Source organism: Notolabrus celidotus, chromosome 7 (genome assembly GCF_009762535.1).
Source record: "Notolabrus celidotus isolate fNotCel1 chromosome 7, fNotCel1.pri, whole genome shotgun sequence".
NCBI classification, from domain to species: Eukaryota; Metazoa; Chordata; class Actinopteri; order Labriformes; family Labridae; genus Notolabrus; species Notolabrus celidotus.
The window spans coordinates 10,720,940-10,745,430 of NC_048278.1; the positions used below are offsets into that span (position 1 = coordinate 10,720,940).

Here is a 24,491-nt window from a genome sequence, read left to right on the forward strand (position 1 = left end):
TGCAATAGCCCTTGAAAAGAAAATCAATAATGTGTGATCATGTTAGTTCTCATTGCAATCAGTCATTAGTTTAAAAACCTCCCCGGTTGCTGTTGAGTGCTCCTTTTTGATGCTGTGCAAATTTACTGCTGGATACAAAAATATGGTTTGGTAGGCAGGGAGGCAGAGGTGAGATGCACAGTGAAGATAAGGTTACCTGCTGCAGGGGAGCCTGGCTCAATTTGGTTTTATACAAACATTCCACAGTGCAATATTTCACAGGTTTATTTGAAAAAATAGTATTTGAAGGAGATATGCTCTACAGGGACTCAGCACAGAAATGAAACCATATGCATGCAAACTGAAAGATATTACGCCTCTAGATACTGCTCCTATTTTTGCATGCTACACTCAGTTCTTCTTTCATATGTTATAAATTAAATTTAATACATATAAAACCCTCGAGATGCACCTTCATTTTTTTTTGGGGGGGGGGGGGGGGGATTCTATAGTATTTGAAGACAACACGTGAGCTGGATAACTCAATGTTCATACTAAGCGTGATGTTAATACAACTCCAGCCAAGCGACTGTGCCTGGGCATGTTGAGCTAAATTCTAGAATCATTGGCTGAAATGTTCATAATAACAGCAATAACATCTTGGTTCTTAGAGGATACAATTTCGATCTGGTCACAGTTCTAAGTTGTGATGTTATCATGCTGATATTTGGTATCTAGTATTTTTATTCTGTCTGAAAAAAACTGACTACACAAAGGTGCAGGGTTAACAGAAGCAGCAGATTGAATATAAGCGCAGGTGGTATAAGAATACGGTGGGTCCAATCATAAAGAGGCAAATGTAAAGCGAGAAAAACAGAGGCAAAGGTGTGCTTAGATTCAAGGATAAGTTAAGCAGTCAGAGTTTTTGAATAATTGGTTGTGTTCCGTTAGTTTCTTGTTTTAAGTGTTCTTCACCAGAGGGAGAACACAGCAAAGGTTTCAGTCTTCTGAGAAAACTTGATATTCAATGATCTGGTTTCTTGTATTGACATATAGTAACTCAAAGTTTAAGGGTAATTCACAACGAAATCATGTTAGCATGCTGACACTTGCAAATTTACTCTGTACATCTGTTGCATTGGAGGATGCTGTTAGTCAGTGTAAAAGCATTGGGCCCATGTGTTTTTTTTTATTTTTTTTATTTTTTTTTAGAAACAAAACAATTTGACGTTGGTGTTACAAGAAGAGTTTGAGAATGTCTGTGAAAACTTTCATGGCTATTCAACCAATCTTTAACATATTTCAGCCTTGTTAAAAACTTAGGTCTTCATACTGTCAGTCAGAAAGAAGGGCCTTGCCATCCCAGACAAGTCTTGTTCCAAAATCAACCAAGACGGTTTGTTTATACATTCTACGGAACTTGATAACCAGGTACTTCAGCCTCCTGTTGGTTCTCGTGGGAGTTTGAAGAATAAGCAATATGATTTAACCTCTGGTGACCTTAAGTATCAGTAGCAGGTACTATGGAAATCTTCAAGGTGTTGAACTATTCAACTTAATGTGATGGAAAAACGTACTAACATGTTCACTAGAGTCTATAGGATGGATTATCTGGGGACCATAGTTGTCTGTTAAAGCTTTATTGGAAACCCATCTAACTGTTAACATGCATGTTTCTGTACTAAGGTAGTTGGCTTAATGTGGTTTGACAGGCGGGCATTGCCGTCCCAGACTCAAACTGCTACTGTAACACTTGATAATGGAAAATTTGAATGCAATGGTTTCAAATGAATTTATTTGTATTTATTATTATTTACTTAATTGTTTATTGATATGTAGTACAATTTCAACCTGTCACAAAAAAGCTGTAGTAGCTGTTGTTTCTCATAGAGATTATAGCTATTGCTAGTTTCCAACTCCTGTCCCTATTGAGAGATATGCAAATAATATGTGAGCAAGTCAAAAGGATTCATCCTCTGGAGACCTTAAACATCTGTCATGGTAATCCAATCTAATGATATTTGAAATCAGATGTCAAAGATAAAAAAAACCAATTACCTCATGTTGTTTGAAAGTAAAAGACTAGGTCTCACCAAAGTAAATGAGATACATTCTCTGGGGACCTTGAATGTAAATATCAAATATTTTGAAAAATGTAACTATTATTTTTGATATATTTGAGCCTTGTGGACAAAATGACCAACAAGTTACACAGTGTAACACTTTCTCTGCTACACAATACTTTCAACCATTTCTCACCATGCAAACATTAATTTAGAGCAGTACTAATGATAGCAATCCAGTCCATCCTGATACTGTATGCTTTTCAGATTATGTTTCAATATTGCATTATGTATTCTAGTCTTGTGGGAGAAAGTTTATTATCATCAATTATTCAACTGTCAAGAGGGAAACATCATATTGTTGCATAATTCACCTTGCATCAGTCCAGTAAGAAAGTGTTTTGGTGTCTTTTGGGAATCAATAAGTAGAAAATAGCTTGAAAACTAGTATTAACCTTCAAGGAAAGCTATTGGAAAGAAAGAAGGTTGTAAACTGAATCAGTCTGAGCTTAGAAACATTAAAGGACTGTGAGAGGGAGGTGACTCAAGATAGACTGAGTGAAATGAAATAACCTCCATTACCGAATGTGCATTCAGGACCAGTCGAGGCAGCAGCACCAAAACAAGCCTGGGTGAGGAGTGCAAAGTCATGACTTATAAGATTCAGCAGCAGGGCCATGCGGCACCTCAGTTAAATAGACCTTGACTTTGATTGCAAGTTGTTCTCCCTCTCATCTCCTGTTTTATTGTTGCAGAGTTGTTTACTATGTTGAAAGCCATCAGTTGTGTCTGGCCTCTGTCGCAAAAAAAGTGTCCTCAGCCCTGACAAAATACTACAAAAACAACTCTTCCTGTCTCTGCTTGGACAATCTGTTTATCTGCAAATGAACCTTGTGCAGAAGGCACATATTGGCAGGAACTGATGTCAGACTCAAACAAGATACTATGAAAAGGTGAATACAGACAAAAGTGGCAAATCTGCCTCTATCAACAAGTCTAAGGTAATAAATGAGACATGTTGGAACCGTCACCGTTTTCATCCACTTTCCTTTTAATGCTCCTACGAGGATGCTTATTTATGTAATACTAGTTCTGTGAATACTGATGGAGCCCTGCAGTGGGTTTGCAGCACTGATACTCTGCATATATCCTTTCTAATAACTTGAATTTTAAATGATTAGGTTTCCTTCAAAAAATCATTATTCTTATCCATTTCAATTCAATCCCAGATGGTTTATTCACAGACACTATTTAAAATGAATACCAACCCCCCAAAAATGAGGTCATATCCAGGTCAAAATCTAATGATCATTCATTTTTGAGTCTCTGCACTGTATAACCAGTGCCAACATAAAGACTAGATATCTGTGAACACAGTGCAGTCAAAGGTAGGTGGTGATGTATTGGGGGAAAAGAGTAGTTGAACCAGACAGCATTTTTTTTTCCAGACGAAGAACTTGACATGACTCACAATATGTAATGTTAAGGAGTACTATTTTCAAGCTCTTACTGCAGTGCACTGTGAGCTTGTACAGAAAGGATTTATCAGACCTGGGTAACTATAGATCTCTTATCTCTTATTTCTACCAGCACCTGCAAGTTATGTAAAGGATTCATCAGTTAGGAAGTAATAAGCTGGTTTTGGCATTTTATAGGAAAGAAAGTTCTTAGTATTTCAGGTAGAAAATACCCCTGTTTTTAAAGCAACAATGAGGTGGCAAGATGAACAGTTATTTTTAAATGTGTGACTGGGGATTTAAAAACAGACAGACTTCTGTCGAGCTCCACAAACTGCAATTCCATAAAAAATCAGTGCAGGGCTGCCAAAAATACTGAATTGTTTTAATCAAAATCAGGCGAGTGGTTGTAGTCGATTTCATTCGACACTGAATGTTAAAAAACTAAATGCTAAGGTATCTGTATCATTATAACTGAAATGCCACTTGTTCTTCTTTAGGCCATTCATGCTAAGCTAAGTGACTGCAAGTGTCATATTAATTTGGAGCTAAACTCCTCACTGGTGAGGCTTGACTTTCACCGCCAACATTAGATCATCCATTGGCAGCACTCAATTCCAAAAGCATTTGAGTGTCAACATCCAGAGCAGTTAGTACTTGGAGGTTTAAAAAGCTGAATGCCTGCCATGACCCTTTATTTTTACATTCATATCCAAGTAAAACCACGACAGTTCTAACCCGGAAAAATTCACAGCAACATGAGGAACAATCATTCAAATGTAGCTTAAATAGCTTCTAGTCGTTATTAGATGCTTATTAATACAGCCATTAAACAATGTTAAATAGTTCCAGTACCAGTGTTTAGGTTTAAGTTTAAAGGATTTAGGCGCAATAAGTCCAATATAGATTAGTCATCTCAGAAACAGAGGCCTGCGTCTTGGTTATCATGAGATCCCCTTTACTCATTTAAATATCCCTCCATCAGTGCCCACCTGCAGCTTGTCCACTCAATATGTTGGTGAGATGGCCAAAGAGCACATCGCAACCAAATACAGTCAACTATTCATGAGCTGTGAATGGGGAGATGAGTAGCACTTAACAATGATGGGTTCGCTTCCCACACACGTAAAATGCACTTGCACCAAGTACGTTAACACACACACACACACCAAACCAGACAGAGTGACAGATATTGTAACAATCAAAGACCCTAACAAGCCCTTCATGCTTGAGGTTCTAAGATTATTTAATTGGTGACTTTTAAAATTAAAGAATCAGCACCAATGAAGCCATCTTGGGAGAAGGGGAAAGCAGAGGCGTTGTCACACCTGTCTTATGATGAATCACAGGGTGGCCCCGAGGGCGTTCTCGTACCGCACCAATGAGCCCAGAGTATTGGGCAGGGGAGGTAATAGGGGCATAGGAAATAATTGAGAAATAGCAGGGTGAGGAAAAAGAGTAGGAGATAAAAAGACACAAGGAAAGATGGAAAGAAGAGAAAGGGAAGGACAGACAAAATGAAAATCACTCACTTGGAGCAGAGCTTTCTTAATTACCCTCCCCACATCCTGTCTCCACTCGGGTATGTCAGGGTTGAACTCGTCCAGATTAGGGGAGAAAGATAAAAGTAGAGATTTTAAGAATTCTGTCGAGGAGAGTCAGGGGAAAATCAGCCATTAATTCACGCAGATCCAGGGGCATTTTTCACAGAGAGCAGTGCCAACTGTCGTTTTGCTCAAGTTCAGTTTCAGGTAGTTAACACTTGATGAAAAGAAGAGGCTTTCTCATATCCCCCGCACTTCCCTTTGGCTAAATGTTCCAGATGCACTTCTAGATAATTAGAAAATGTCACTGCTTCACGCCAGCCATTCCACTGGTGATAAATCACTGCTTTTTAAAGATACTTGCTGCTGCATTACTTCAATTCAAATGAAGACATATTCTTTAGAGGCTCTAACAGTGATGTGATATATTTTACTCAAGCAGGAACAGTTTTATTTCACATATAGCAGAGTCAGAAAATGAAATATTCTGAAGTATCTAACTGCTTCCCATAAAAAGCATTCTTCAAACGTGTTAAAAACCAGAGATCCCTGTAGAGCAGGCTGGTTAACACTTACTCTGAGCTTCAGGACACAATAAGAAATCACATACTGACCTTTTACTGCTATGGTCTTGGTATCCTGCAGTATGGTGTCAGCTGCAGCCACTTGCACCGTAATGGTGTGCATTCCCTCACTTGGGAAGGTATATGAGATACTCCCGTCCAACGTTATCGCCGGCTGCAAACACAGAAGGTAGAGAATTGTCACAGTGTGTCCTTGTGTTCCTCCTGCTCTTTTACACCTTTTCCTCTCTGACTTCTCCTTTGCTTCCTTTTCTAAGCACCATCTCTCTTTTCTATTCACTCCTGCAGTCGCCTGACCTTGCTCACTCCTGTGTCTCCTCCACCTTCATCAGTCTCACTCCATATATAGAGGTCCTTCTCCTTTATTTGTTTGCCATATCATCCTAGTTGCTATGTGCTTCATTTGAGTCGTGCCTATTTGCTTGGTTTTAATGCTTTTTTCAGTGTTTGCCTGCATGCTATCTTTTCCAAAGTAAGTCTCTTAAATGCACTTGTCCAACTGTTTCCATCTGCTTTTGGGCCCCTATACTGGTGCCTGCCCCCCCACCCCTGACACAAAATAATATCACCGTTAGCACATGTCGCAGATTTTCTCCACAGCACACTGTCTGTCCCCTTACATTTCTTTTGTCAGGGTTGTGCCAAAGGTGGTCCTTGGTTTCTCTTACCAAGAGTGGTGATTGTCTGGGATCTGTTTGCAAGTAATATAAAAGTATGTCAATTAAGGATACGGTAGAGTCATCCTGAACATTTACCCATTGTGGAATCAAGAGTGTCATTGTCCCTGTTCACCTTTCTATATGCCTTTGGTGAAGCAGGTTGCACTCTTTGTTAATGTGCATAAATGTAACTTCGCCAGTTGGACTGTCAACTGAATAAAGTCAGTGCAAAATGGTTGCTGTAATAAAAAGATACATCAAATTTGAGAACTCAATAAGCTACCTATTCATCCAGTTTGAGGTTAAATGTTTTGGCCTTGATGTGTTTTAGCAACAACAAGATCCAGAAAAGAAAAATGCAAGTGCAGACATGTACAGCCCCTTAGGAAGAATTGTAGTGACTTTATTTAAGCTATCCATTTAGCCTTTAATTGATATTTTCAATGGAGGGAAGTTTCTCTGAACAAGCTGTCCTCTGATGTAATACCCTAACCGCACATATAACTGTGGCATACAGTGAAGAGCATGTTACCAAAGCCTAGGCAGAGCCTCACAGAACTGCTGGCTTGCTGTAGCCTCTTGAGTTTCTTTCAGACAGCGAGCAGTTGCTGCCGTCGCCTCCAGTGTTTCGATGTGAACATGACAGCAGACATGTCAGCAAGGTCGGTGGCAGTGGCAAGCCGAGGGAGGGTGACTGCTGCTCTTGTGAATGTGAACAGCTCATTGCTGCTGCAGTTGGGGTTTGTGATGGCTCAACTTTCACAACTTGCTGCTGTGACTCCCTGTGACCATGGCAACTATAGGCACGACTGTGAGAGAAATGATCCAGGGACTGACTTTACTGGTGTCTGAGTTCCCTGAAAGGAATATTCCTTCACCTGCTGAGAGCAGTCGGATCATGAAGGTATGGGAGCAGCATCAGCTTTAAAGTCTGATTATCCTGTCTGGGGCTCAATAACAATGTTTTTGATACCAGTGGGAAACTTTGTAGTTTACTTCATGGCATTTTAGGCTACAACCCACTTTACTAAGCTGGGCAGTAGTTTTAGCCACTGCCCAGTAGGTTCACTCAGACAGGGGAAGTGAACTCTTGCATAGAAAGATAAAACAGGAGAGAAGAAACTTCCTAGATCCGTCTCTGTCTTAGCAAAACACTTTCACAAGATCTAACAAAACCTAAATAAATATCTAAATATAGTATCTATAATATATGCAAATATCTTCCTATGAAGTAAACAATTTTTCAACTGGAAGTACCATAACTCTTTGTTCCAAGAACCCTATCTTCAAGGAACTAAAAGGTTCCTGTGGCCCATTGTTGTCTGCATTTCCACCACTGCCAGAAGTCCTCTGAAGATTATGGAAATCAGGACAGTGATGTATGACAAGGCAATAAAAATATTTGCACTACACTGCCAGTCCAGAAAAAAACAGAGGCACAACCAAGATGACTCCATGAAAGGTGACAGACAGACCGGCATCATCATGTGAGACACTACAGTTAGCCTGTTAGCATGGAGGAGATTCATCTTGTGCTGTTTTTGATCCTGCTTCATGGCATTGCAGAAGTTTGTTGAATCAACACTTGGTAGGTGTTGAATAAAATAAAAACACTGGTGGTACTCTATCAAACACATACGTTCAACATTGCAAGTACTATCCCCCAAGCAGGGACTTTTCAAAGGGTAGATGAACTACCCAGGAACTAATTTCAGACCCTTGTTCCTGCTGACAAAGTGCACATAGTTCCTCAAAAAGATCCTTAGTTCCTGGGAAAGTTTTTGCTGTTGGAAAGCACATTTTATTTCCTCTCCAGGCTGCTGGTGCAGAACTTTTAGTGGTGCTGAAGTCTCTTAGAAACCATATAAACAAAATCTCCGAAGGACCTATTAGTGAATTGTTAATTTATTTTTTTCCAGTCAAAAGGACTTGTGTGTCCTCTTGGGCAGAACTCAAGTGACCTTGCTGATCCATAAATCCATGTTACAACTTCCTGAAATGATTTATATTTATTTGAATACATATATTTGCAGTTATACTGCTGATGTGCAATTTAAAATATTTCCTGCAGTGTCCATTTGGGGCTATCTCTTAAAATGAGTCAATGCCCATAGAGCCCCATGCAAAAATGTCTGAACCCAGCTAACAGGGATTAAAGTAAACATACATTTGTGTGTAATTAAAACTTATGGCATGCAGCCTTGACCACAAATAATTACCTCAGTATTGTTGCCTAGCCACCAGAAGTACGTGACAGTACGAGAGTGGTTGGGTAAGACTACGGCTGTGATGTTCACTTCCTTGTTCCGTATGGCCACAAAGGGAGCAAGAAGCTGGACATGTTCCACTGGACCTGAGAGAAAAAAACACAGAGTGTTTATTATCATGCAGGTAAAGTCTAATGAGACACACTTGACACTGTACCTAATCTTTAAGTTGAAAATGTCTGGCAAGATCATAGACCTTTAGTACGTAGAGCTGGTTTCAGGTGGAGAAATACTCCAAACACCATCACTTTTATATGACAGCCTAGTGTGCTCAGGCTTCCTCCCACGGACACAAGACCTGCACCTCAGGTGAAATGATAAATTGTCCAAAGGAGTGCATGAAAGTGTGACCGTGTTTCTCTGTGAGATAAACTGGGGACCTTTGCAGGGTGTATCCTATCATCTCAGCTGGTGCATTCTGGGATAGAATCCACCCCCATACGCTAAAGATAATGAGGAAATAAGAAAAAGTAGGGGGTTGGATGGATGGATGGAAGCATTCTGGGACTGATATAGAATCCCAAAACTGATTCACTCATAGGGAGGGAATTTAAATTTGTTTCCATGTGTGTATCTTTGTAATATGATGGATGGAAAATATTTTATCATTTTAAAAAGTGGTCTCTGACTTTTTCCCTATTTCACAAAATGCATCTGTCAACTTATCAGTAAGGAGCTTTATGGTTTACTTCAGATCTTCAGACAGATGGGGACTTCTCTGTGATTTAAACTGGTTTTGGGTGAATACAGAAAATAAAACAGGAACACTTTGTATTTAGATAGCATCCATAAATATGTTTGTCAGATGTTATACTGCATTTACAAAGCTCTAAAAGTGCTTACTGAATGGTTACAATGACATAAAATGACACAATCACATATTATTAAGTATATAATTGGTACTTAGGTCTTTTCTTTGACATTTAGAACATTCTGTTAATAATAGTTGAAAAGTTGGAAACCATTCATTTATTCATTAATTTCTATTGGGCTGAAACTGAGCTCACTCTTCTTGCACATCTGTACATGTCCTGGGGAATCAAATCAAATACCTTGTTATTGTTCCAATGGCTTCTGAGTTAGGTCTAATGTTAACATTTTAATCAAAAGGTAAAACTGTATGTTTTGATTGAAAACAAAAAGACTCATATACAGCCATTCAAAATGTAGAAGCATAAAGTGTCTTTTATGCTATTAATTTCTCTCTGGTTTACATACTGGGTTTCTTCCCCCAGTAACTGTATGTATGAGACCACTAAATATATGTCCACTTCCTAATGTTTTTTTTATCAAACAGATCTAAAAGTCATCAGTCTGTTTGGGTAGTACTCCCATTGTTTATGTTTAATCCCCTCATGTAGCCAGACAAGCTACCATACTCTGCCATACTAAGCACATCATTATTGCTTACAAACTATAAAAAGGATTACTATGGTGATTTTTGTTTTAATCTGTGTCTTACAGCATACTGCTAACTAACCAATACTGGACCACACTGTGATGCGACTGTTCTCTAACATGAAGTCTGGTTTTATTTTTATTAGACTTTACATATTATGTAAAGTGTGTCAGGTAGACTTACCCAATTAGAGAGTCTGAGCTTCATACTGACAGGTGTGCTTGGATTGGCTAACAACTAGGCATAGAAAGTGAGCCTTTTTAACAAAGTGCATACTGTGATGGCATGACATGAAAGACTGTTTGACTTCATTTCATTTTCATAGTCTTTGATTCTACTCTTTATCAATATCTATCAAGCTGTGACACTGAAGTTGGTGGTGTATATTTTTAAATACATTCTCAATGGTTTGGGTGAAAAAAACAAACTAAAAAGAGCACTTTTTAAAAAAAACATTTCTATTCATCTTGTCTGTTTTGTCTCATCTATACTCTGAATAGATGACAGCAACCTTTGAAACAAGGTTTCAGTAAATATGTGGTGCATTAACTTAATCATGGTTTTGCTAAAAATGTCCTGCAGAGAGAGGCATTTTAATTCATTTGACATCATTACAATCCTGAATTTATTGCAGCTTTTTTAAAGACGAAACCCTGGACAAACTATTCTGATCACATATATTTTCCTGTCTACAGAGGCTGTGACAGCAGCCACTCAGAAATCTAAAACTGTCTTTCCTGTAAATTGACTGAAAGCAACCTGTACAGCTGTGTAGATCTCACTCACACATCTTTTATTTCTCTGTGGGTGCTTTTCTGTGCAAATTTAAGCAGAAGTAGCCAGTTAGTCTGCTAGCTTTACAGCAGTATGACAGCTTTCTTCCCTGTGGGGAGTTTTTGACTTATTATGAACAGATTTAAATGTGCTGTGTTGCCTCTTTGGCAACACAGTTAGAAGCAAACAAAACCATCAATGACAAGGTTGACAATTTCTATATTTCACATTTTAGTTGGATTCAACTGTTACAACATGATTAAAGACTGTCACCCTTTCTAGTCTACACCAGGATTACTTGTAAGTTTAAAAACAAGTTATTAAATTGTCTTAATTCAAAGAAAGCAGGATGATATTTTTGCCAGAAAACACTACACATGAATGGACAAAATCAGCACAGACATGAGAGGTACTGCTTTGTGCATGGGGGGCGCCAAAAGTGACACAAACAGAAAGCTCCTGACATAAGCTTGAAATCCAAGACTCCATTTAAAAGAACAACCTTTTCTTAGCTTGCAGAACACAGGAGGAGCAGGTTTTTTGTGTGTGCTTGAGTTGCCCTGGTGGTTTGAATCGTCAGTTCCTTTCTGACACAATATTTGTGAAACCTAGCGAGGCACTGGTAGAGAGGAAACTCCTGTGTTCTGCAAAGTAATATTCCTGATTTCCTCAGCAGAGTCTAGCTGCTTTGAGAAAGGCAATGCAACAGCTGTCTTTGGTTTCAATGAAAGTACCTTTCCTTTGCAATAAAGTTCAACCCTGTGAGAGTTTTACTGTAGTGCTGTAGACACAAGAAAACAGTTTCAGCCCATCATTGCCCAATAAATGTACTTCAGTCGGCATACTGTGACTGGGCACATTTCCCCTCAAGGATTACATCTTAGGGCTCAGTACAGAGGCTTGAAGTCCAATGCAGAGGAGTTTGAAGTCTTTGTTGACTATTTCTTTATCAGCGTTAACCATAAATTCCCCCTTAAGGGCATGCTTTGCACTTTTACTACCCCATCATGTTGATAAACATGGCAAAGAGGGAAAAATAACATCTCTTTTAAAACTCTTTGGCCATGGCTATTTAGTAGTACATAAAAGTCAGCATGTAGAGACATCACAGTCCTTCCAGTCCATGAAAGATGAGTTTCTGATGTTAACTAATGGTATCAGATAGCAAAGAAAGTTTCATTTTATATAAAAGGTCCTTATAAGCCTGTAACTAAAGCGATGGCACCTTCCTTTTGAACACTGAAAATATACAGACAGTCATGTATTGCTGATATGATACCTTCAAGGTGCTGCAAGCCTCTCTACCAAGAACCTAATGGGACCTGACAGGGGTCCAGGTTGCTTTACACTAATCTCAGGGATGAAGTTTCCTGCTGTGCACAGATGAATTACACTACTATTGCAGGAAAACTCCAAGTAAGGTTTGTGTGTAGTGCTGCAGTCTGGGCTGTTCCGTCTCACTGAAGCCTCTGTTAGCTCTCATCCCTTTTAACCAGAACTAATCTTTATCCCCACTTTGAGACGCTCACTGTGTGTGTGTGTGTGTGTGTGTGTGTGTGTGTGTGTGTGTGTGTGTGTGTGTGTGTGTGTGTGAATAAGAGAGGAAGAGCAAGTCATTTGGTTTTAAATATGCTCAGCTTCAAATCAGTGTGGTAGTTTTGAGCTTTTTTCCTGTAAGCATCACCTACGCTGTAAATAAATCCATGTAAAATTATTCTAAAATCAGAAGTCTGTAAATACATAACACAGCAGCAGACACAACAGGGTGTCTAGAGGTTAAATTAGAATGGATTGAACCAAACGACAAAAGAGAAATTTAGCAGACAGAATTATGATTCATCACGCTTTATGATTCCCTTGGAAACTCAAAATGACACACTATTTATTTATATTTTTTTTGTAGCTGAAAAGAATGATGTCGTTTAATGTGTGTGCGGCAGCGTGAAGTACTCTCCACTTGTGACTGTTGTCACAATCATTGGTGAGCTAACAATTGGCTGCAGTGGCAGTAACGGCTCACCTCTCAGTCTCTGTTTCTGCCCACAGTGAACCTTGCATAAGCAATTTTTTTTTGTGACCTTCCTCACAAAAGTTGTTTATCGCAGCTGCTATATTATGTAACAGGTCAGCACAGTTCACTTCAGATGAGCTAAACACAGAGCAACAGTGTGGCTGTCATTCAGTTGAACATATTTCAGCACCTGGAGCAAAGCAACAGAGAGTATACAACTGAGAAGCTGACATCGCAGCTAAAAGGTTCAATGTTTGTTCTTATGAAACATTGGTGAGAGCAAAACCAATAGGAGGAGTGCCCTCCTCCGGATCTCTGGGGACTTCAACCATTTATTTTCTACATAGCTTATTTTGTCTTCTGTACATACTTTCATTATAATTACTTTCATTGTGTTTGTATTTATATCTTATGAATTACTTCTTCTATTAATATATTCTGATATTCTTAACTACTGTGTATAGGAGCAACTTCAATGACTGAATTTCCCCCTGGGATGAATAAAGTATTTTTGATTTCCTGATCGCACAGGTATTTTTGAAACAGCACAAAGCAGGAGTGAAACAGTTCAAATATAAATGGCTGACAAAATCATAGTTGGTTGGTCTTCACTTACAAGTGTGTCAGAGCCGCCTCAAACAAACGCTGATCAATGCAACCGTTTTTTCTTATTATGAAGTGAAATCGTTGTTGAAACTGTTTAAGAGAGGTGTTGGGCTTGCTGTAGATTAATTTGATGCTTTTTTATTGAGTTACGTGGAAACGTGGATATAAATGAGAAGAACAATATTATATTCACGGTTAAACTAATCTGCACCATAAGTGACAAATTCAAATATGTAAAGGCAAATCATCAACCCTGATGATCAAAGTTACTCCTACTGTATATACTATGTCCCATACAGGCAACTTAAAATGTACATTGCATAGAATACAAATAAAATACATAAATATTTGACTAAAGCCAGACAGGTAGGGGAATTGTTTCAGACCTGTACCTCTACATGTTTAAAATCAATATTTATCCAATCACAAATCTGTGTCCAATATTGTGAATTTTTGAGCTGAAACTAAAACATAGCTTCCCTCTGCAGATTGTGCAGAGATATGATCATGTATAAATAAAGAGATCATGGGGCTCTGAGTATTCCTTATGTGACAGTTGTAACAACCCTCACAAGTAATGCAGAGCAGCCTATATGTAGCCTGCCAAGGGAATTGGGGTTGATAAGTCTGTCACACTTGCTGCAGCTTGTTAAATCTACATGTTGTGCTCATGTAATAACTAAAAGTGATTCAGATGAGTTTTCCTTCACTACTTTTCACTTTCCCTCCCCCTGTAAGGTTTTTCTAGCAGGACAGCACGTGGACAGTTTTCAGAGAGCAGCACTTACATGTGACATGCAGGAAGAGTGTCGTGCTGTCATAACCCAGCGTGTTCTCTGCCAGCGCTGTGACACGAAATATTCCCGCAGACTTGTAGACATGTTTGATTCCCTCCTCGGTCCAGCTCAGGTTGGAGTAGGACACAGCTGTGCCGTCGCCGAAATCCAACTGGATGTTGGTCCGCAAAGAGTCACCCTGAAACACAGCACGGGAGAGATTCAGTCAAATGAATATAATGCACTGATATCACATTTACACATGAAACCATCCATCAGAAAGGCTGAATAAAATCAACTTATGGCTGCTTTTAAAGGGGGCAGCTACAATACAGCAGAACACAGACAAAACCATGGCCTCTTGGAATGATAAGGTACTCTATGTGCAGAACAGCAAGGGGGCTGATGATGCTCAATTTTTTCCAGAGAATGAATTAAGCGTCCTGAGTCACATACAGTATAATTGATTAGCCCCTATGTAAGACTATGTAGAATGATATAAGACTTCTGTCAGACAATGAAGACCACATCAGCATCCATACAACTGTATGGCCTACATTTTGCAGGTCTTGTCTCAGCTACTAGCTCAAACTCTTGTTCAGTCAAACTGAAATAAGCTTTTTTTTCTTACATAAACATGAGCCGCATGGTGCAAATTTCTAAAAGAGAATGTTACTTTAGTGTGTTAATATCAGCAGTCCAGTCAGATGTCATTACTGGCCAATCACATCCCCTTCAAGAGCAGAGGAGAGGACAGTGTGCTTCTCAGAGGACAAACAGTTCTTCTAAGGAAAACTGAGAGTGGCACGACACAAATTTACAGCAAGCCAAATACCAATGAGCAGAACAGCAAATATTAATATGCAGCATCCAAAAAAACAATTGACCTAGCCGAATAGCAATATACAGCCCTAAAAATACGCTTCTGAAGGTGGATAGTGTGCCTTTGGAGATTTGTTTTTCTTCCAGACTAAAATTTTCATCAGCTAAATACAATATTTTTATGATAAGATAAATCAAAAGGCAATGCGAGATGTAAGAGACTTTAAAGGTCAGCATTTATAGACTGGTTAGGGAATATGATAGAATGGTTTGCAGCCCAAAGGCCACACATGTGCATTGTGAGTCGGTGGGGACAATTGACTGTATCTTAATATGGATAGTGCACCTCCATCTCCACCCACTGTAAAAAAGTAAAGCCAAAATACCACCTCACCCACCAACACCAAAAATACTAACTGGATCTAAACACTCATACATAAGCATGGCCAAATCAGCTTTTGTAAAATTTGATTTCCTTTAGACTCCAAAAGTCTTTATTCATCTTTGACTGAAAATAAAATGAACAAAGGAGTAAAACAAAATCTGTGGCTGTCTTAAAGCTAACTTTATGACTGTCCTCTGTAATTGAATATATTTCTCAATTATTTGTTTATTACTTTGTTGATCGTTGGTTTTACAGAACCACTTTTATCAGCCTTTTTTCCCCTCTTTTGCAACAATAATCGGTGGTTATTGGTGGTCTACAATCCGAGAGTGCAGCTTTTGATTTATCCATATCTGGTATTCAACAAAGCTGTGTGATAGGTCATAGTAAAAACATGAATGCTCTGTAGTTTGTTCACAAGCTGAACAAACACAAAAACAGATGAACATAATTCTCATTTTTTTGGGTGAAAGCAATACAAAGAGAGCAGCCTACTTTTCTTAGTTCACTGAATACATTTATTACATTGAGTCATTAATGGAGCTATGCCTGTGGGCTCCGGGCACACATCTGAAGCTGCACTGATTTAACACTTGACATGTCTTACTCTCACATTCACAAGACAAACATATCCCCCCAATTAGGTGGACTATTGAGGTTGCAACCTTTTGGTATCTGCCTTTACTCTGCTGTTGACATCACTCTGCATAAGTGCTGCACTCAAACTTTCAGCCCCACAACCTCCCAGCATCCACCTGCAGGCTCCAACTTGGAGGTTTAAGATATTATCTCACTGCTCATCCATTTTTCATGTAAAAATGAAACTGTTTGGAGTAATGAGGTCGCAGCCGAGACTGTAAATACAAACAATGTTCTGCTGCTGCGATGAACATCTCAAACCACTCAAGCATAATAATATAGTGAGCTAATTACATTTGTTTTTTCCGTTACTGCTCTACCACCCTACGAGTACAAATGTGCCTCATGTGAGAAGGGCACTTTTGGTTTCAAATGTTTTGTCTGACTTGTTTAGCTGAAGATAACTTGTTTCAAAGAACGGTTGGTAATGTGCTTGCTTTCATCAAATTTAGCAAATACCAATTTGCAAAGACAAACTGTTGGATAAACAAAAAATTGATGAAAGAGGGAGAAACCATGAAAGATTGTTCAAGGAGTCCTTGCAGGAAACTGAATTGCTTGGATTGTCTTTTACCAGTAAAGTAGTAACAACAGTCAACTCTGATTACTGCTTGTCTGTCAGTGCTCTATTTTCTTAAATTCATAATGCTGTCAAAATTCAGGCATGTCTTTTTATCATAACTTTAAAATTTGAACAACAAAAAAAGTGTGTATAAGAGGAAACAAGGGAATTTTGAATACTTGTCAGTGAACGCGTGCACATGTGCGTCTGTGTACATCCACCCCACCCCACCATGTTTGCCTTTGCATGGTGTGTGAGTCTTCAGCTGCTTGCACGGTGTCCTCTGGGAATCACATCTGGCATTATCCGAGGATCAGCACACAGCACGAGCGGTGGTGGCTCCAGCTGCCACGGCGACCAAATCTGCTCTCATCCCCCAAGCCTGGGAAGGCAAACTCCCAGCCTCCCCTCGGCACATTGTAGCGCAATGCTACAGGGATCTTCATTTGTAATACTGCATTAGCATGCAAGCTTTGCCAAAACGCACACTAAAACAAAATACATGCAACTATTGTTCTATGTCTTTGCTGCTCTTTTGCTCCTTCTATTCTTCACCCCCTGGCTCTTTCTTTGTGAGCTACCAAGTGTGAAAACAGGGGAGGCTTTTATTAAGGCTTCTGGGGATATTTTATGTCACTTTGCCTGGAAAATGATATCTTCGATAAGTAGCTGGAGAGAATAGGGAACAGGGAAGAGCAGGATTTGACAGTGCAGGCATTGTTTAAGAGCTGTAATGAGCTGGCATGCTAACAGGACTCTGGCTTGGTGGCGCTGATGTCACTCAGCCTTTCTCCGTTTGTGTTGTCCATTCTGTGTTCAAGCTTGCTCTCTATATCAGCCACAATGGGATTGACTAATCTGCATGAGACTGAAGCTGGCCCGTCGCTCTAAATGTCACTCTTTGTGTGCGTGTATCTCCCAGGGCTGAGCAGATCCAAACACATCATGGCGGGAGCCTTGAGGCTAGGACATCAGTGTTGGTTGGCAATGAAAGAACTGTTGTACGGGTTGACAAGGGTTTGGACACAGGGCCACCATTTGTTCAGGTGTGTGTCAAACCTGAAACCTCAATGTAAGCATGAAATGTGACAACAAAATGATCCCCTGCTGTGAGTTATTTAACAATGTCATTTCTGTTGTTCCCTCATACAATACAGGACAGTCACAGATATTCTCATACAGTAAAAAAGACAATATGCTTTGCATCGCAATTTCAACAGCAAGTAAAGAGAAGAAGCCTGTTTTTGGGTCCATCTATTCATTGTGATATCATGAGCTTTTTGAATGTCAATTTTCAAATGTAATGAATTCACTAAACCTGCAAAGAGAATGCCCAGAATATGATAAGAGCAGTAAAATTGCTGCCATACGGACCGTCTAATGCTACGTCAGTCTGTGACGGGGGTTTTGAGAATGTGTTGACAAAAGGCCACAAACTGGCTCAACACTTCAAGCATATTCCAGCAGAACTGCAACAAGTACAAGCTGAGAATAGGCAACAGTTGGAGCCTTTAATCCAAGACGCTTCCACAAGAAGGAACTCCACATTGAGTGTAATCACCCTGCTGGAAAGACACAAAGATGCACTCAGAGAGCTACACTTGATCTCCATCAGCAAAGCAGCACTCTAGCAATGCTGACTGATGCATTTTGAAAAAAATCAAGAAGCTTGAGACAGTCCTGGAGGTAAGCTACTTGTCAACATTACTTTACACTTTTACTTTCATCATCTGAATCTGATACAACAAACAAGAGGCTCATCTTTTTGAAAAACGGAATTATGGAATTTGTGATTAAAAATGCTATTAATTATGATTAACTATTGAAATTGCTGCTTTGATGATAATAAAACATGATCATGAACCTTCCAACCTTACATGTTCAGTAGGTTCTTGCTGCCTTGAGATAAGATATCCAATCTAGCTTGTTCTTCCTTGTTTGATTGTTTTTCTATTGAAGGTCATATCTGGCCCCTTCACACCAATACTTTCACTTGACTAAGACACCGCTCTGTGTTTCGTTCCATTCAGTCACAAACACAAAAATGTTTTGTTCTGAAATGAAGGTAAGCGTGACTCGTGTTGCTTTTTGACTACACCTGCTTGTTTTGGAGGGAACTTTTGGGGCCACTGAAGCTTGGAGGCAGAGTGAATTGACATTTAATCTGTATACTGGTGGTTAGATCTACACTTCCAGCATTAAACTGTCCTTCAGCAAGACACTGAACTAATGGAAGTAGATGGTCTGTATTTATAGAGCACTTTATATAGTGTTCTTACCAATCAAAGCGCTTTTACATTACATGTCACATTAACCTATTAACCCTAACTACCACTTTTAATCTAAATGAAGCGATCACTTGATGTGATAGGAAAACTTCTTCCAAGAAAAAAAAAGTTGAATGCCTGAGCCTCATGGGAAATAAAAGTAACAAAGTGTTTACTTTTCTTCTAGTATTTTGTTTGCTCATATAAGCAGACATCTGATATTATTGCAGTGAAGAGTGAACACTTGGATTGAACACTGCAGTAAATACTTTAGCAGGGAATCCTCAGCAGTCGCGCCTGTCATGTCCGATCACATTGTTCGTCTGCTGGAGATTCCATTTAGCTTTTCCACTGGGGGCAGGAATAAGTTTCACAAAAAGATAACATGAGTGAGAACAAGTAGGGAACATTCTCTCACAAGTGTGACCAGAGTGGGAAACAGAGAAGTGGCCGATAAAAATTCAAACTGACAAAAACAATTGTATGGCAGATCACAGGGATTTTATATTAACCACAAATGAAACACTGTGTGTAATGCAGAGATGGCCACACAAATGGGAGCACCAACTAGAACAGATTTATATCTAGTGGAACAATGACTACAATTCAATAGTTATAAATAAATCTTTTTCAAGTTTTCATCTCTTAAGGGGGCAATTAAAACATTATTCTGAAGCCTAAAATATCTGCTGGAAATGTTAACAACAATGTCTCTAATGAAAGCATAAAAATGAGGCCTGCTCTCACAAGTGTCTACTCTCCAACTGAAGCCCCGAGCTGGCAAAGCTGTAGTTAGTACAGCACTGCCAGTGAGAGTGAAGCCAAATCTGCAGACATGAAGGGCCACAGTCAGGATTTCAAAACTAAAAACTACAGCCACCAGTTCAAAATGTTACCACAAAAAACAACAACAGGCACCTTAACAAAGGCTTTATATTCACACTACAGAAAATGTCATATTATTTGGGTATGCTGTCTGCAACTGCTGGTACTGTTACGAGCAATTGGAAGTATTTACATATACATTGTATTACTTTACTTAAAGTTAAAAAAAAACTTTAAGTATATAATGATAAAAAAATAATCACAAGATACTTTATAGCTGTTGGCATCATGTGTTTATTCAACCTGCATTAACAGCCAGCAGGGGTCAACTGCACTGGTTGCAGAAGGAAGTCTGAATATATATAGGTAAAAGAAAACCTGTGCCTATTTCAAGGTATAGATCTTTGACTCTGTTGCTATTTTAAGTGTCCCCTAATGTAAATGATGTTGATTCTGTCAATGATGGTCAAATATTGAAAAGTTTTTCCATAATGGGCTTCCTTATAATTGTCAAGTCTCATAGAAGCAACAACCTCCAGTCTTACAAAAAAAGAGCCAATGTGAACGTGTTGAAAATGCAGTGCTGAGAGTGTCCACCTGAGGCTGGCTCCAAAAGCCAAAGAGACCCTGTTAGATAGATGGAAGATTTTTCCAACAGAATCGAAAAATGTTAACAGCCACTCAGAAAAATTGGCTGTGGTCTTAGTTTCTTTGTTATAACTGCAGGGGGTGAATGTTTTATAATCTATGTTTTTATCATTATTGTGTTAAGGCCAGGAGTTATGCATCCCTATAATAACCCAGTGGTAGTTTATTATACAGCAACTATTGCAAAGAAAAAAAAGTGATGAGACAAATGAGGAGATGTTATATACGACAGATGTATAGAGATTCCAGAAATACAATGCTTCTTAGCAGACCAATCACAGGGCTTATGGTCTGCATAGTTTAAGTGTGTAGCTACATTTTTAAGTGGTTCATATCAGGCTATGTGTATAGGCTTCTTTGGTTATGCAGACCTATGGCCTAGGCTACGGCATAGAGTCGACACAGAAGTATAAACCAGGCTGTATAAGGACCGGATATCTGTATGCTAATAATCAAACTTTGACTAGCAGCAGGTTAGCATTACATGACAACAGGAAACAGGGGGACATGGCTGGATTGGCTTTACATAACAGTGAAAAATGTATCCTCTTATTCACACATCTAAGACTCATCAGTTTGGAGGTTATATTTCATTATTTAATCCATTGAATGAAGGAAGTGTGAAGTGAGGTGTGAAGATGATGGGCTGTTTTACATCATTTGATGATTTGCACTGTATCTTGACTCAGAGGAGGTGATGGGCAACCAGCACAGACTCCCGAAAACAATTACTTCTCTTTATAAAATTGACATAACATCTGATCCTGCACCAAAAAAACTCATTATCTCTAATTTGCTAGGAACTGTAAGATGCAGGACTTGACCTTTTGAACTCTGTGTCTGTGAGACTCTTGGCAGCTTGTTTATATTTAATCATTTGCAGCATGGAGTACTAGATATAGGTATTGTTTTGCATAGTTTGTATGCAGCCCCAGATTCAAGTGTCAGTTTTCGTAAGACTTGTAAAAGTATCTCAAAATATTGTTTACTGCAGTTACAGGGGAATTTTCATGAGCCAGAGGCACAACACTAACCCAGTCTCTGCAGTCAGATTGCTAAGACCAAGTTACTTGTATAATGTCATCATGCGGTTATTCGTTGTCATGCAGTTTTGAGCAGAGGTGCTCCTGCATTACAGAAATGTCATTTTAACAAGATTTACTAAACACCATGCTCTTTGAAAGAAAAATGTCTCCATACCATGCTCCCATGCAAATTCTCTTTACACCCCCACACTTCCATACTGCGAGTACTGTAAACAACAAACAGTTTGAACGGACAGACAGAAAAGTAAAACAAACAAGTGTCTCAAATGCCCAAAGTCTCCTTCCTTTGACGCCAGATACAGAACAGGAGTTCAATTCTTCACATATTGTTTGAGCTCTGTGTAATTCAGACACAAGCAAATCAGTTCTCTGTCCAACACTTAGAGAAAAGTCATTCACTTTTCCAATAGCGGTAATTAGTGCTTTGCACAAGGAGGTATCACAACGAATACAAAACTATTTCTAACCAGGAAAATGGACCATGAGGTTGCGCTGATTGTATTATACCGAATAATTTCTCCTTCTGTCTATTTTTTTCTTGCAACAGTATTTTACCTATTAAATATTTAAGGGCTTTTGCTCTCCCCAAGATATACAGCCAGTGCTGGCTTCATGAATATAAATTAAAGTCTAAATTCATCTTGAGAATTTTCTCAAAGAGGGCTGCTGCCACAAGGTTTTTTTTTTTTTTTAACCCACTCTACTTTTCGCACATCATCACAGCATCTACCTCCCCTCCTCTGTACACTCCCCACCCCCATCAGAATATACTCCCTCCTGATACAGAAACAGACCTTCAATTCCTCAACTCATCTCACAGTAATATGACAACCGGGCAGAGACAACATCTTTGGGGACATCCACTTACCTTGAGCTTTTGCAGGAAAACACAGTGGTTGCTAATGCCCCAAAGCTTGCAGTTAATATCAGCGGACTGTATTCTGCCTGAGAAACTTGTGAGACGGTTTCTGTGTGATGAGGCCGCCTGGCAGGCCCGGCTACAAACACAGCACTTCTCACTCACTAACAGGGTCTCTGGTGAGGTCTTTTACTTTTGCTTCTGGCTCAGAACTGTAGCTTTGTGTGGGCGATTTGGAGCTATTTGACTCTATTAAACTTAAGAGAGTGTTTAGAGTGAGGCTTTCCTGGGAATCGCCAGACCCACTAAAACTTTAAGATTTTTGCTTCAGGGTTCTGTAAGCTTTATCTTACAAGTTTCAGAGATAAAATAATACATCTTTCAACTCAGTTTCTTGTTGCACCTTTGGTCTTTGGTCTTGTTATATATGTATATGTGTGTGTATATATATATATATATATATATATATATATATATATATAGACACACCTACACACACCTATTAGCCATAGCATTCTACTAATTGCCATAACACCCAGTGCTCAACCAGTAATGCACTTTAAAGTCTGCCTTCTTCCTCACACAGCACATAACATTCTGTGTTGTTACTTTCAAACCCTAGTCCCCCATTTTGATGTAGCTATAATGAGTCTTATTGGGAAGATGCTGTTTATTTTAAGTCTGTTTAATTGTTTCCAATGTATTACCTCAGGTTTTTATGGCATATGAACTATACATTTTCTGCCTTTAGATGCAAAAAATAAACAATAAAGTTGTTCAAACATTGTAACTACCTTGCTAATATTGCAGGCCTCTCTGACATCAAGTCAAGGCAATATCACCCCTGACCTGATAAGATATGGATTCCACTAAACCTTTGAAGGTGTTCCTTTAAGCCCTGTAATACCTGAGGTGGGGCCTCCATGGTTAGGACTTCACAAGCACTTCCCACAGCATGGGCATCCTGAAATAGTCTGCTACACTCTGTGTGTTCTGAAATCTTTCCCTCAGTACCAGCATTAACTTTTACAGCAGTTTGAGCTCTGGTAGCTCTTCTGTTGAATGGAACCAGGGAAGCCTTTGCTCTCCACACACATTAATGAGCCTTGGCCACCTATGATACCCTATCCCTGATCCACTTGTTATCCTTCCTTGGACCACTTTTGATAGGTACTGACCATGACAGATCTTGAACACCCAATAAGAGCTGCAGTTTTGGGGAAACTCTTAACTCAGTCATCTATAACCACCACCATGTGGCCTTTTTAAAGTCACTCACATACTTACGCTTGCCCAATGTACCTGCCTCTAACACATCAACTTCAAGGACACAATGTTCTCTTCTTGCTGCATAACATATCCCAGCAACTGGCAGGTGCCATTCTAGCAAGATAATCAATGTTATTCACAATGTCAGTGATCACAGTGGTATAGCTGATATGTGTATATGATGCACCTGTGATTTAAAATGGTTTACATGAAGAGTCAAGCATGTCATCAGTGTAGTGAACATAACTTTTTGCCACACTTGAGTTTTATTTGGCCTTGTGAGACAACATGTAAGACTGAACATCAGCAGGTGAAGTGAAGACAAAAAGTTAGTTCAGACCAGAAAAAATTTCAGAGCAGTGAAGCGCACGATCAATGCCAATATTTCAAATTTGCATTGGGCTAAGATGCTGGAAGAATTATGTTCATTCCTGCATTTGCAAAAAAAAACCTTTCAATTCCACTGAGAAAGTGGCTTGACCATGTGTCACGACAGCCCATCAAAGAGTAATTTCACCAAATGTCACAAAGTTGATTAAAAAATAATCAGTTCAAACTTGAATCAAAAACAAGCTTTTAAACAGTTATATGTCTGTCATCTTACAGACAGATCTGAACAAGCATTTTAAATCTGCACAATTATTTCACTGTTTAGGAATCCATCAAACCAAAGTGCCATTAAACCACAGTAAAAAAATAGCTGAGTTTTTTGTATTGCTTATGACTGCATTAGGCTTGTACAGAATGTAGCTTGTGTCCACTGAGAAACCATGATACAGAGCCAAGCCTGACCAATCTAAAAAATCATCAAGTTTGACACTAATCAGCCTCAAGGAGCTTGCAGAATCAGGAAGGTGAAAACAGACACAGTTCTTGAGTTATTAAAAATTGATAGTGGCATGTGTGCCTTCTGGAGTCAAACTTGTTAGAGTAACACAAGCATAAGATACCCTTTTGTTCTGAACACAGCTCTAGACAAAGATATTCTTGATAGAGGCTGTTTTTTATTTAAATTCTCTGGATTTGGCATAATAGGCACATGTTGAAATC

General features: G+C 39.1%; 1 protein-coding gene across 1 annotated transcript in view; it reads right to left on the reverse strand.

Annotated features, from left to right (window-relative positions):
• Nucleotides 1-24,491, reverse strand: part of sorcs3 (sortilin related VPS10 domain containing receptor 3) — a 275,394-nt gene that overhangs the window by 16,717 nt on the left and 234,186 nt on the right. The window contains exons 19-22 of the mRNA XM_034688917.1: nucleotides 14,132-14,318; nucleotides 8,506-8,639; nucleotides 5,658-5,781; nucleotides 5,032-5,144 (exon numbers count right to left, since the gene is read on the reverse strand). Of these exons, the coding sequence (XP_034544808.1) occupies nucleotides 5,032-5,144; nucleotides 5,658-5,781; nucleotides 8,506-8,639; nucleotides 14,132-14,318 (558 nt within the window). The remainder of the gene's footprint in view (nucleotides 1-5,031; nucleotides 5,145-5,657; nucleotides 5,782-8,505; nucleotides 8,640-14,131; nucleotides 14,319-24,491) is intronic.